Source organism: Myotis myotis, unplaced genomic scaffold (genome assembly GCF_014108235.1).
Source record: "Myotis myotis isolate mMyoMyo1 unplaced genomic scaffold, mMyoMyo1.p scaffold_m19_p_5, whole genome shotgun sequence".
Lineage (NCBI taxonomy): Eukaryota > Metazoa > Chordata > Mammalia > Chiroptera > Vespertilionidae > Myotis > Myotis myotis.
The window spans coordinates 89,116,619-89,131,917 of NW_023416357.1; the positions used below are offsets into that span (position 1 = coordinate 89,116,619).

General features: G+C 37.9%; 1 protein-coding gene across 9 annotated transcripts in view; it reads left to right on the forward strand.

Annotated features, from left to right (window-relative positions):
* SMG1 (SMG1 nonsense mediated mRNA decay associated PI3K related kinase) overlaps positions 1 to 15,299 on the forward strand; it is a 108,834-nt gene that overhangs the window by 15,974 nt on the left and 77,561 nt on the right. For 5 of the 9 annotated variants that reach the window (XM_036309660.1, XM_036309657.1, XM_036309651.1 and 2 more), the window contains exon 2: positions 14,750 to 14,913. In XM_036309660.1, the coding sequence (XP_036165553.1) occupies positions 14,750 to 14,913 (164 nt within the window). Of the gene's footprint in view, positions 1 to 6,195; positions 7,095 to 7,578; positions 7,881 to 9,714; positions 9,773 to 14,749; positions 14,940 to 15,299 lie in introns of those variants that run through there. The other 4 variants (XM_036309655.1, XM_036309654.1, XM_036309653.1 and 1 more) reach the window with 4 other exon arrangements.

Below are 15,299 nucleotides of genomic sequence, written 5' to 3' on the forward strand. Positions count from 1 at the left end.
GGCAGCGGATCTATGTTTCACTCTCACGTCGATGTTTCTCTCCCCCCCCCCCCCCTTCCTTTCTCTAAAAATCAAATAAATAAAATTTAATTAAGAAAAATAAAATAAAATTAAGTCTTAAAAGACTGTGAGGTATTTTTTGGGCATTGATACAGAGTAAAATTTCTTCTTATGCTATAAATTTAAAACTTATTAAAAATATAGGTAAGAGTTGTCTTTCACTGTATACGTGCACTGTTTTGTTTCTTTGTCTTGGCTAAGATAATCCTTTTCAAGCTGTAAATTCTAGATCTTCTTATAACTGATTAATTAATTCAGACACTAACAGTCTTTAGTTTCATTGGAAAGCACAATGACTTTAAGCCAGTGCTATGCTACCTTTATGCTTTTCCATTTAGAATGGCTAAATATGGTAGGCAATACAAGACATGAAATACTGAATTATTAAAAATAAATCAAGTCTTTTATTTTTATACCTTTACTGTAAAGAAATGTATTTCCTTTAAAGTTAGGTTTATTGAGGTACAATTTATATGCTGTGTAGTTCTTTGAGTTTTAACAAATGTATATAGTATTGCCCTGGCCGGTCTGGTTCAGTGGATAGAGCATCAGCCTGTGGACTGAAGGGTCCCAGGTTTGATTCCAGTCAAGGGCACTTGTCTGGGTTGTGGGCTTGATCCCCAGTAGGGGCATGCAAGGGGCAGCCAATCAGTGATTCTCATCATTGATGTTTCTATCTCTCCCTCTCCCTTCCTCTCTGAAATCAATAAAAATAAGAAAATATATTTTAAAAAATGTATATAGTATTGTAACCATGACTACTACAATTAAGCTATAGCAGCAATTTTCAACCGGCGTGCCACAAGAATTTTTAAAACATGCAATACCTGGTTATTTAGTCAGGGGCACTGACCTCTTTCCCCTTAGACTGTCAACAATAGCCTTTCAATGTGAATGAATAAAAATTATGTCTTTTTGGGTATTTTTTTTTTCAGATTGACAAAAAGTATATTTTTTGGTGTGTTGCAGAATTTTAGTAATTAGTTTATGTGTGCCATAAAAGGGTGAAAATCGCTATAGAACAGTTCCATTATCCCCTCAAATTTCCTTGTGCCTCTTTGTAGTCAACTTGTACTCCCACCCCTTGGTAACCAATGGTCTTTTCTCCCCTATAATTTATCTTTTCAAGAGTATCATAAATAAAGTTCTTTAAATTGTGGTAAAATGAATGTAAAATTTGCTATTTTATAATTTAGTGTTATTGAGTACATTTATGATGTGCAACCATCACCACTATCGAGTTGCAGAACTTTCCATCACTCTAAATGGGAAACCTGTACCCATTAAACAGTCACTGCATTCTCCCCTTTTCCTAGCCCCTAGCAACCACAAGCCTACTTTCTTTATGGATTTGGCTGTTGTGTATATTTCATATAGCCTTTTGTGTCTGGCCTGTTGCTTAGCCTGATCTTTTCAAGGTTCATCCATATTGTAGCAGGTATCAGTGCTTTATTCATTTTTATGGTTGAATAATATTCCATTGCATAGATATACCACCTTTGTTCATCCATTCATCCTTTGATGACATTTAGGTTTCTGCCTTTTGGCTATTGTGAATAGTGTTTTGGTGACATTGGCATACAAGTTTTTGTTTGGACACCTGTTTTCAGTTCTTTTGGGCATATACCTACGAGTGGAATTGCTGGGTCATATGATAATTCTATATTTAACTTTTTGAGGAACTGCCAAACTTTTCTAGAGTGGTTGTGCCATTTTACATTCCCACCAGTAATGTATAAGGGTTCAATTTATGGTTATCCTAGTGGGTGTGGTTTGTCATTGTGGTTTTGATTTGCATTTCTCTAGTCACTAATAAAGTTGAACAACTTTTCATGTGCTTAGTGGCCTTTTGTATATTTTTGGAGAAGTATTTTTATTCAAGTATTTTGTCTATTTTTAGATTGGAGTGTTTGTCTTTTTTGTTGAATTATAGAAATTCTTTATATATACTAGAGTCTTATGAGATACATGATTTGCAAATATTTCCTCTGATTTTGTGAGTTGTCTTTTCACTCTCTTGATAATGTCCTTTGATGCACAAAAATAAATAAGGTTTAAAAAATGTATATTGAGTAGATAAATTCAGAATTTATAATAATAAAAGCATAATATGCTAATTAGGCTGGTCGACCTTCCAGATGAAGCTGGGGCTGCGAGGGAAGCCTGGGTCCCAGGTTCCTGCCGATGGCCGGAGGGAAGCCCAGGTCCTGGGGGCAGAGGGAAGCTGGTGCCAGCAGCCGGGGGAAGGAAGGCCTACTCTTGCACAAATTTCATGCATTTAGTCCTCTAGTTTAAATATATTGCTGAAGCCAGCCCCTTTTATTGCTGGCTTCTTTTTCTGTGTTCAGAAAAATTACTCTTAAGATCATATGCATAGACCAAATTTTAGTTAGGGAAATATTAACTTAGAAGACAAAATTTTTACTTAATGTAAACAATGACAATGGTCATCTTCTAATTGGTTGCCCTCCTCTCTGCATGTAGCAACCACTATTTGTTCTCTTTTCCCTGTGAAAGGTGTGTGGTATAAGTTAGTACCTCCTGCCTTCAATAGTAACATCTCAAACAAATGAGGAAATTAAAGCTAGTATACATCCAGTAAATTACAATCTAGTGTTGTACATGCTTTTTGAGTGCTATAAGAGTTTAAAGGATGAGCTGAACAATGGGCTTTTCCCGCCTAAAATCACAGCATTTTATACTCCTAACTAGAGGCCTGGTTCACGAAATTCGTGCACTCAGGGTAGGGGGGATCCCTCACCCCGGCCTGCACCCTCTCGCAGTCCTGAAGTCCCCGGGGGATGTTCGACTGATGGCTCATGGGGAGCGGGCCTAAGCCGTTAGTCAGGCATCCTTAGTACTGCTGTGGAGTACTGCATTGAGCATCTGCCCCCTGGTGGTCAGTGTGCATCATAGTGACAGGTCATTCTGCTGTTCGGTTGATTTGCATATTAGCCTTTTATTATATAGGATTGGAACTAATATTGACTTACAATTTTTTTCTTTCTAGATTGTAAATTAACAGAGGGTCGCAGTTCACCATTTGGAGTTGCTAACTCTTAATTAATGCCCTTGTAGAAATGATCAAGAAAGTATTGATTTTAATAAAACATTTTGGAGAGGAAGTGTGGGTTGCAGGTTGAATTGTGAAGAAAAGTTAGTATAATCTTGAAGAAATACAGAGTAAAACATCCCATAAGCCAAAGGGTTAGCTTAGGGGACTGCATTCCATGGTCAAGAGAAAAGCCTCAATTATGAGAATAGGCAATCATTTAGTCAACAAGTAATTTATGCCGAAGCCGGTTTGGCTCAGTGGATAGAGCGTCGGCCTGCGGACTGAAGGGTCCCAGGTTCGATTCCGGTCAAGGGCATGTACCTTGGTTGCGGGCACATCCCCAGTAGGAGATGTGCAGAAGGCGGCTGATCGATGTTTCTCTCTCATCGATGTTTCTAACTCTCTATCTCTCTCCCTTCCTCTCTGTAAAAAATCAATAAAATATATTAAAAAAAAACAAAAAAAAAACCAAAAAACAAAAAAACAAGTAATTTATATGCCATCTAGTCAATGGATATAGTGATAAGCAAAATTAATGGGCCCCTGCCCTTCTGGTATTTATAATCTCCTGGCAGAACATAGTTTTGTTTTGTTTTGTTAATCCTCGTCCGAGGATATTTTTCCATTGATTTTTAGGGATAGTGGAAGAGAGGGAAAGACAGAAGCATCAGTGTGAGAGAAACAAACCAATTGGTAGCCTCCTGCTAGAGCCCCGACCAGGGCCTGGGCCAGGGAGGAGCTTGTAACTGAGGTCCGTGCCCTTGTACGTGCCTTTTACGTGCCCTTGACACGAAACCGGGAATCAAAACCGGGACCCTTTGGTCCACAGGCCCACGCTCTATTCACTGAGCAAAACTGGGTAGGGCCAGAACATAGTTTTAAATAAGTTTTTCAAATGTTGTAAGAGCTAAGGAAACTATTAGGTTCTCTGCAGCACATGTATATAGGCAGGGACTCCTAGCCTGTTCCAGGGGAATCAGAAACTTTCCAAAGGATAGCTGAAGCTTGAAGGATAAAGAGAAATTAGGCAGGGTTTGCGAGGGACCAGGACAGGCTGTTCCAGGCAGACAGGGGCTGAGCAAGGTGGTTCTTTCCATGGCACTGAATGATTAGGATGATGGGGTATGGAGTGTACAGTATAAGGAGTGGTTGGTAGAAACTTAGCTTAAAAAGGAAGTGAGATACATAGGATAAGGGCATGGGGAGATAACAGATTTGTGTTTTACAAGAATTATTTTTGTTGCAATGTGGAGAAGAGATGGGATAGAGGTGAGACTTAGAATCGGGGACACATACCTGACTGATCAAGTAGTGCCGTTTATTAGAAAAATATTTATTACAATGGGGATTCTGGGAGGAAAGGAGCCAGTTGTGTTTGGGAGTTGATGGAATACAGGTAGGTGATAAATACTGCCACTGGCACGTATTGAGGGAGAGTACAAAGGAAGATGAATAGAGGGCCTAAGCTTGGAGAAACTCCAAGATTAGTGGATTGGTAGAAGAGACTGAGCAAACATTTAAAGGCTCCTGAAATAATAGGACCAGAGAGGTGGGGAGAAATAGAGTATAACATCCCATAAGCCAAAGAAAGGGAAGAGTCCAGTTACTTTAAATCCTCAGGATCTGAGCATAGAGGAATCTTGTAAGGATGTTTTAAAATGGTTTTTATTCGGCCCACCTCATTCCCCTCTGAAAGGCACCTTTGTGCAGGCCACAACCTGCTCAACTCTGCTCAGCAGCGCTGTGAAAGCTGCTGAGAGGATGAGTAAGATGATGCGTGGACGATATCTTGGATTTGGCAACCTGGAGGTCATAGATGGTTTTGCCAAAAGTGATGGAGTAGATTAGAAATTGGATCAGTGAGTATTGAGGAGCTAGTAGAAGTGAAGAAATGGGAGTGGAGAGTAGAGACAACTCGTTGTTTGCAGATTATTGGTGGAGGGATATGTGGGATTGATGAATTTTTTATGGTGTTTAAAAATTTTGGTTTTTGTTAATCTTCACTGGAGGAGTGAGGATATTTTTCCCATGGATTTTTTTTTTTTTTTTTTTTTTTAAGAGAAGGCTGGGGGGTAGAGGAAAGAGAGAAACATCAATGGGAGAGAGAGATACATTGATTGGTTGCCTCCCTCATGTGCCCTGACTTGGGGTGGGGATGGAATCTGCAACCCAGGTATGTGCCCTTGACTAGGAATTGAACCCACAACCTTCCAGTATGTTGGCCAGGGCTGTTTTTGTATTTTTAAAGAAAAGACATTAGAACGTTTTATATATTTAAGGAGAGGATTCAGTTTGGTGGGAAAACTTAAAAGATGGAAGTAGATGAAGTTGTAATCAAGGCCTCTAGAATTGGGTGCAGGTGAGAGTTTGTGAGTGTGTTTGAGACAGAATGTGTGGGGGCAGTTAGAGTATTTTGGAATCTGAAGAGAATGGGGAAGTTCTGGATAATGCATGTAGCAAATGGGAGATTAACATTGAAGTATCTAAGAATGTGGTGCTTACTGATGGATGATGGATAATTGATAATTGGGTTTATCCATGGTTGGATTTTGCCAAATTGGTGTGAGGAAAATATTAAAGGAGGTTTAGGGGATTGGCAAGAGTGTTATTGAAATGATACACTAGCCCTACCGGGTTTGGCTAAAGTGGATAGAGAATTGGCCTGCGGACCGAAGGGTCCCAGGTTTGATTCCTGTCAAGTGCACATGCTTGGGTTGTAGGCTCAATCCCCAGTAGGAGGTGTGCAGTAGGCAGCTAATCAATGATTCTCTCTCGTCATTGATGTTTCAGTCTCTCTCTCCCTCTCCCTTCCTTTCTGAAATCAATAAAAATATGAGAAAAAAAATGATAGACCATGAAATCTATGCTGTTTAAAAGGGAATGAAGAAGGAGCTTAGACTGGGAAAAAGTAGAAAGAACCCCTGGAATTAAAGTTACTAAAAAAAATTTTAGAGTGGTATTGAGAAACACTGTGAGTAGACAATTGTCTAAAGCAAGTCATTGGAGCATTGAGCAAGGTGAACTGAAAAGAATGTGTGGGATTTTTTTTTTTTTTTTTTTTGATTGGCTGATTGATTTTTTAGAGAGAGGGAGGTCGATGTGAGAGAGCAACATTGGCTGCCAACTGTATGTGCCCCGTGAATACACAACCTAGGCATGTGCCCTGACCAGGAATCGAACCTTCAGCCTTTCAGTGCATGGCATGACGGTCCAACCAACTGAGCAACACTGACCAGGGCGGGTGTATGGCATTTTCGAGACAAGTAGGCCATAAGTGAAAGTTCCTACTTTGGTAGGAACAGTTTCAGTGGAGTGCTGATAGTGGAACACAGATTACAGATAGTTGAAAAATGAGTGAAGGCAAAGAAGATAAATTTTTCTCAAGAGGTTTGTCTGTGAAGAGTCTAGACTAGAGACAAAGGAAAGACTAGAGAGTGCTTATTATATGCTGATGATGTGAGAAAGGAAAGTGGGAGATCCCAGGCATACCTTAGAAGATAGGGGGAATGTCTGGATCCAGAGGGTTGCTGTAGATACGAGGTGTACCTGTTCCATTATGTAAGGGTGATGGAAAGGCTGTGTGTGCAGATGTAGGTGAATTTGTGGAATATTGGAAAGAAGTTGGCAGCAATGGCAGAGTGTTGAAGAACTCTAAAGTTAGACAGACCTGAGTTTGAGTTCTTCCTCTGCCTTTTACAAGCTGTGCACCTTTTAGGTCAGTAATGGAATGATAGTTACCTCATCTGTAAGATGGTAACTGATAGGATTATGTTAAGGATTATAATAAATGTATGTAAACTGCTTGGGTAAGTTGCCTACCAGACTTGTAGGAGCTCAAAATTACTAGCTCTAATTGAGAATGCTATAGAATGGTTTGTTCACCAAGGGTTTTCTTATGAAGCAGGGATCTGTAAGTCCACTGGCAGTGCTGGGAAAAGGAGGAAGAAGGTACAGAAAGTTTGAAAGCTGTTTTGGAAAGGTGAGACCCCCTGAGTAGGGAAATGTGCACAGCATTGAAGACCCAGTTGTTAGAACTACATAGGAGTGGTGTGTTCACCAGCCTTTCACTGAAGACAATCGTGCACCAGAAGCAAAGGTTAAAATCCAATGTAGTACCCTCCTAGAGTTAACTTGCTTTGTTTCTCCCTCTGGTTAATTTGATTAAAGGTCTGCTAATAGAGGGTGCATGAGGTTCCTTGGAAGGGAAATAAACTACAGCAGGTCCTTGAATAATGTTTTGGTATAATGTCCATAAGACACCATAGGATCTTATCTCTTATTTATATCAATTAGGCAATATTGGTTTTGTTATACTAGTATGTCATTTCACTTAAAGTTGTAGAACTTATTGACAGTGTTAAATGAGGACTTACTGCACTGAAAGTCAGTTCTTTATTATGTTCACTAAAGATATTATTAAAAAACAAAATTTAGTCTTTTAAATTTTGGATTAGAATATATTTAGTGATTTTAAATATACTGGTAGGTGCAGAGTTAGAGGGGGCGTGATCCATAAGACCACCTATATTCTGACACCAGTTGCAAGTTGGGAGGACCCCAAGACTGTTTTTAGGTAGGATAATTCACCAGAAGAACTTAAAGAACTCATTGAAACCTTATACTCATGGTTACAGGTTTTTACAGCTAAAGGATATCGAGTAAAATCAGCCAAATGTAAAGGTGCATAGGACAGAGTATAGGAAAGTTGTAAATGTGGAGCATCCAGTTGTTTCCCTGTGGAGTTGTGAACAGTATTACTTTCCTGGTATGGATGCATTACAATAAGCATGGAGTATTAACCACCCATGGAAGCTTACCCCAGCTTTGGTGTCCAGAATTTTTATTGGGGCTCCATGATTGACTGCCCACATGGCTGAACTTAGTCTCCAGCCCTTCTGGAGATTGAGATGATTCATGTGACTGAAATCCTTTACTATAAAGTGACATTTTCTGGTGTGGCCCTAAACCCTGGTGAACAGTAACACTCTTATTAGGTATGACGTTCCAAGAGTTTAGAGATTACCTTCCAGGGTAAAGGCTAGACCTCTCTTTGGGAAAGGTAAAAAGTCTTACAAGTTTACAATAAATGTATTTTCATATTTTGAGTCCACAGTGGCTATTTAGTTGAGAGTTTGAGTAATACTTAAAAATTGGTAACAACCTATTTATAGACAGTTAATACTTAAGGAGCTAAGGAAATTTTATCAAGAATTTATATATACGTAATATTTTTTAATGTTGTAAAACTGATGTTTCATTTATAAGTTTGGCATGATGGTTCAATTCTGTTTCATTAAATTTGAACTTACTATTTTCTCCTACAAGAGGAGTTTCACATAATGAAATCCCTGAGTCTCCAAAATGAAATTTTTAGCCCTAGACTCATTTTAGAGTAGTGTTTCTAATGTGAAAGTGATGTACACAAGGCCCAAGGTTATGCATAGTTTCACCTTTTTTCTTATTCCTCATGAAAGCGTGTCTGAATCCAGGTGAGTAAGAGACATCACAGGGATATACTTGAATTTATTTCTAAAAAAGGTAAATCATTTTCAAGTGATATTAACTGTTAGTATGAAAAACTCGGCATATCCTACAACTGCTTTGTGACAGTGACACTATCTGAGTTATCACTGCTTTAGCTGGGGTGGGGAACCTTTTCTCTGACAAGGGCCATTTGGATATTTATAACATCATTCACTTAATATAATTCCCTTAATATAAATTTATGTTGCTATGAAAAAAGCTTCTAGATTTATTGAATTTTAAGTCACACCTGTGGTTGCTGTGGCAAGGCCAGACCAAATAATTTCTCGGGCCTTATATGGCCTGTGGGCTGCACCTTCCCCACCCCTGCTTTAGAGAACAAATGCATTCCCACCTCATTGGCTTTAGTATAATCTTATTTCCTGGTTGATACCCATTACAAATTAGATCTCACCATAAGAGCAAAATTCCTTAATAAGCCTACTTAAAAACAACTTGAAGCAATATGATGCTTATTCCCCTAGCACCACCAGGTGTGGTGTTTGCATCAAGTCATTTCAGGGTGCTTTATGGAAATGCTTCCTGATAGGGAATTCCCTGACTTCATACTTCCAGAAAGACTCTTTTTCTTTTCCTTCTTTTCTCTTTTCTATTCTTTTCTTTTTTTTTGTTATTTATAATGCTTATAAAACCATCTGGACCACAAGACCACATTTATCCAGGAGGTACTATCCTCTAATATATGGTAGATTGTTGATTTGAGGTCTAAGGATTTGGGTCATTCAAAAATGACTCCTCAGATTTGTTACATTTTCTATATACTAAGACCACTAAAATGAGCGGTAACTATATTTGCATGTGATTTGTATGTTATAAGGAACATTTAAACTTTTCTATATATTAAACTTTTTTTTTTTTTTGGTTGCCCCCTTAAGCCTCTCTATCCTCTAAGGCACAGAGTGGCTTTCCATTTCAGTTTTTGCTTCAACATATGAAACCTAGAGGGCCATAGTTTGACTAAAAGCACCTAATCCATGAATGATATTTGCTTCATGTGTGAACAACAAATGTTTTAACTCGCTGCCTTCACTAATATTGTAACTACTGTCTTACAGATTGACTTGATGCAAAACATCACAAAGGCTCCATATTATACAGTATGCGATTTTTGAGGTATGAGCTTTAGAAACTTACCTCTCGTGTGGCATGTACATCAGGCTTTAACTTCAGTTTAATCATTTTGGGGAAATTTATGCATTTCTTTTTTTCTCTCCATAATATTTTTAGAGTATTAAAGGGGCTATGGAGGTATTTTTGGATCCTTGCTCTAGAGTTCTTAGTCTCAACAGATACATTTTCTTTTATCACTAAATTGAGACACTAATTCTGGCAGATGATAGCTTTTTCAGCCCTTATAACTAGCTTAACATTTATGCCTGCCTCTTTGAGTTCAAATCTGCATTTCCTATTTTGTGCCTTTGATTGCCTCATTTTAAGTGTTCATTTCTGTTCTTTAACAGTTTTCTGTTTATTGGACTGGGATAATCTTGTTGGTGATTACAGCCTGATACTGACTTTTTTTTTTTTTTTTTTGAGACCTAAGCAGTCTAGAAATTATAAAATGGAGATCTTGTGTAAATGCTGAACCATTTGTGCTTTCTGTGTTCAGAATACCAGTATCTTGAATTCTGGTTGGAAATGTTTTAATCAGTTAGTATTAAAAGAACTTGGCAGTTAGGGAGTTTTTAGACAGTGGTTCTACCCTAGTGAAAATTTTGATTTTCATCTCTGAAAACCCAAATTATGGAGGTGGTGGGAATCTTGATGGTCCTAACTCATGGAATTTTAAAAAGCTGTATTTCTAACAAATTGGGAAGTCACTCCTGTTTCTTGTTGTGTTTTTTTGTGTTTTTTTTTTTTTTTTTCAATTTAGTTTGAAATCAGTACTCGCTAGTCAGAAATGTATTTGTTGGTAGGAATAGATTGCTTAATTTCTTCAATGAAGAACTTAGAATCTGCTATATATTGAGCATAAGAACTTATTTTGATTGTCTTCGTATGTTCATGAACTACTTATACATTATTTGTTAGACTGGAAACGAGTTAATTTAGTACTATGATAATGTACGCTATAAGCTGAGTATTTTTAAGAATTCATCATCTTATTTAAGCCTCACAACAACCGTTCATATTAGATAGATATTACCCCCATTTTAAGCCAGAGACAACCAAGGCTTGGAGATAAGTAACCTTGTGCAAAGTCATATGTACTTTTTCAGTGCTGGAGCTGCGATTTGAGACCAGATCTTTTTTTTAGATCTGTTTTTTCTGCTGCTTTAAGTCTACTGCTATGCTACCAGAAAATAATACAAATATTTAAAAGAGAAATATATGTGATATATAAACATAATGAAAAAGGAAATTTCGATATTTCAATATTAGTAGACTTCATTTCAACACCTAGATTCTAGGTGTTGCAGAATTATTTTACTTCACTCATTCATTCCTAACATCTTTCTTTCCCAGGTTGTGTTAGATGCCAAACATACAAAAAGTTCAAAACCTGTCAGGAAAGCTCATAAGCTCTTTTATTTTTCAATTCCCTTTAAATTAATGGTATGTTATGGATTATTATAGGTGAATATTTAATGTGCTATTTTTGGATACATGGGGAATATTTTTACATTAGTTTTTTTTTAAAGTCCTCATGCTCCACTTAGAGTTAATGGTACTTAAGTACTTATAGATTTAGTATACTTAGAAAATATCCTCATACATTTTTCTTGAAATTTCATTGATTTTATTTTCCCCTATGTTGAAAGTATTGAGCTTTGTCTATCAATTAGTGAACCCTGTATGTTTGAAGGAGATACTCCATTATGAAGTCTTAGTTCTTCTAGTATGCTAGGGTTACGGAATTTTATCAAGTTTCAAATTGAGAACCTTTAGGAATAATTTAGACTTGTGACACTTAGGGATCCAAGTTTAATTGGGCTTATTGTTTGTATTCTGTATCAACAGTGGCTACAGAAGTACAGATCAGGGTGTCTGACTGATTGAGCCTGTGCAAGGTTTCATGTTTAGTATTTTTGTGGGTGAGGGCAATGAAAGGATAACTAAATTAAATATACTTACAAACACTGTAGTCATTTTATATATGGGGTAGGGTCATGGGGGTTGAGGAATAGAGTAGCTTCTGCTCTTGCCAGTGTCCTTAAGTTTTCCAAATAATTATGCATTCAGAAGGTGTTTTCAGTAAGTATCATAAAAGTGATTTTTCAAAAGGCCGTTTTTCTCATAAGAAGTATCCGTAGGAGAGGAACTTTTAAAAATGTTGCCATATGGTATGTAGTGTTGTCTTATTTCTTGATACTTTATGATCAATGCTTGGAAGAATAAGGTTCATGAGAAATTATGAAGCTTAGCTCTCTATTTTACTGATGAGGACATTGAGGCATAGAGCTGCTCCTTGGATAAGGACACTAATTTTACCCTAGAACTGCACCCCTCATTTATTTATTTATTAATTAATTAAATATTTTATTGATTTTTTTACAGAGAGGAAGGGAGAGGGATAGAGAGCTAGAAACATAGATGAGCGAGAAACATCAATCAGCTGCCTCCTGCACACCTCGCACTGGGGATGTGCCTGCAGCCAAGGTACATGCCCTTGACCGGAATCGAACCTGGGACCCTTCAGTCCGCAGGCCGACGCTCTATCCACTGAGCCAAACTGGTTACGGCCCCTCATTTATTAATATTCAAGTGTCCAGGATTATCCTGAATAATGCTTGATTTAAAAAAAACATTTATTGATTAATTTTAGAGAGATATAGGGAGAGAGAGAGAGAACGAGAAACATTGATTTGCTGTTCCGCTCATTTATGCATTATTGGTGCCTGGCTGGGGATCAATCCTGCAGCCTTGGTGTATCAGGACGATGCTCTAACCAACTGAGCTACCCATCCAGAGCTGACAGTGTTTGATTTTTTAATAGATTATGAGCTGCAACCTTTAAACTGAGCTTTATTGGGTTCCTGATATCTTTCATTTTCCTCACTTTTTAGAACTTTAATAGATATTTTTTATAGTTAAGGAATCTTTGGTGTAACTTTCAGTATTGCAGTTCATTAGAATAATCTTACTTTGCAACTAATGTGTTCTTTCCTTATATCCCACTGAACTTGCTTTCAAATATCATTCTATAATTTATTTTCCATCAAATAAGTTACACATTCAAGTGAGAGAGAGAGAGAATGCTAGATTGCCATGAGGCAGTACATTAAAAGTAATTTGGGCCCAGCTGGCATGGCTCAGTGGTTGAGCATCGACCTATGAACCAGGAGGTCACTGTTCTGTTCCTGGTCAGGACACATGCCCAGGTTGTGGGCTCGATCCCCAGTGTGGTGCATGCAGGAGGCAGCCAATCAGTGATTCTCTCTCATCATTGTTGTTTCTCTCCCCCCCCCCCCCCACTCCTCTCTGAAATAAAAAAATATATATATTAAAAATAGTAATTTGGTAAAACTTTGAAACTGCCTCATATGTTGCCAGTGTTTTTTTACAACTGGGAAGATTAATTTTTCCCACTGATAAATCTCTCCTGGGAGAAAGAACTACTTCTTTTACCTCCTGCTCCTCCCTCTCCCTCTTCCTCTCTCTCTAGGTGGTACTCTATGGTTGACTTGGTATCACCTTGGCTTTCAGGGGCCATGTCTTCCACGGAGTTCATAATTTAGGGCTCTACTTCCAGCTATGCTCTCAGATTAGCTTTCCTCTCATCAAGTAGTCTTGAAAGCAGGATCACAGTCCTTTAAAGACTTAACAGGAAGTCCTGAGTCCTCTCCATGAAATGCAGGATCCAAAAGCTACTTGGAACACTAAACTCTGGCCCTCCTTCTGCCATATCACTCTGTGCCACTGTGTACAATTGACAGGGTCACTTCCCAGATAGGCAAAGGTAATGGGCAAATGAAGATAAATTCTTCCATATTCTAAACATGAATCAGACAAAAGCCTCTTTTTTAAGGCATTCTCCCTAAGGAACTTCTTTTATCAAGTCATGTGAAGAGAATCCTGGACCAGGCTGACGAAGTGTCCCAGTTTGCCTAGGGCTGAGGGACTTCCTAGGACAGTGATGGCGAACCTATGACACGCCTGTCAGAGGTGACATGCGAACTCATTTTTTTGGTTGATTTTTCTTTGCTAAATGGCATTTAAATATATAAAATAAATATCAAAAATATAAGTCTTTGTTTTACTGTGGTTACAAATATCAAAAAATTTCTATATGTGACACGGCACCAGAGTTAAGTTAGGGTTTTTCAAAATGCTGACACACCGAGCTCTAAAGGTTCGCCATCACTCTTCTAGGACATGGGACTTTAGTGCTAAAATCAGTTAAGTCTTGAACAAAGTGGGATAAGTTGGGAATCTTAATCCTGTAATTACTCATATTTCTAAATGGATCCTTAGAATAGTAGTAGAAGGAGCTGAAAAATGAGCATTTCATCCATTGAAACTTATTAGACACTGGAGTGCTTATTTATAAGAGTAATGATTTAAAAAATATAAAAGGTGGAGAGAAGAAAGAGAGGCTTATATAAAAGAAATATTTATTACTTGGGCCAGTGATTTTTTAATTTCAAGGAACACATAGACTAATTAGTAAAATTCTGTGGCACACCAATCTGACCAAAAAATAAGGTATAGCCCTGGCCAGTTTTGCTCAGTGGTTGGAGCGTCGGCCTGAGGACCAAAGGGTCATAGGTTTGATTCTCATTGAAGGTCATATACCTCAGTTGCAGGTTCCCAGCCCTGGTAGGAGTGTGTACAGGAGGCAACTAATTAATGTGTCTCTCTCCTGTCGATGTTTCTCCTTCCACTCTCTCTAGAAATCAATGGGAAATAAAAAAGATATTAATTTTTATCCATTCACACTGGACAGCTATTGTTGTATTGGCTGTTGCCATATTTTTTATTTGGTAATCTAAGAGAAAAGAGGTCAGTATTACTGACTAAATAGTCTGGCATTACATGTTTTAAAAATTCTTGTGGAACCACTAGTGTGCCCCTTGCAGCACACCGGTTGAAAATTACTATTGAAATATTTGTTTAAAGTTCTAATCTTATACTCTTCTCTCTTTACAGAACTGATAGTGCATCAGCCGACCCAGATAATTTAAAATATTCTTCATCCAGAGATAGGGGTGGGTCTTCCTCTTATGGACTGCAACCTTCGAATTCAGCTGTGGTGTCTCGGCAAAGGCACGATGATACCAGAGTCCACGTTGACATACAGAATGACGAAAAGGGTATATATATATATATTTCCTTATTGGTAGGGGCATGCTTTTTATGTTTTTAAACCTACCCATCCCTCCCTCCCCTTTCTCTCCCTTCTGCACCTCTTTCTTCTAATATGCTTAGAATATAGCTATTTTATATTTAATAAAATGTCAAAGCAAACAGCAGTTCATAATAGGCAGCACACCATGGTGCAGAGGCAAGAAACCCTGGGCTTTAGAGCTAGGTGGTTTAAAAAATATATGTATATAAAATACAGTGAGATTTTTGAAACTTCATAAGTTTATCCCCTTAACTTTAAAAAATTGAAACACTTTAACTATATATATATAATACAGAAATGCAGTTTCCTTGCCAAAAAAGAAAAATACAGTATCACTAAGGCTGAAGTCTC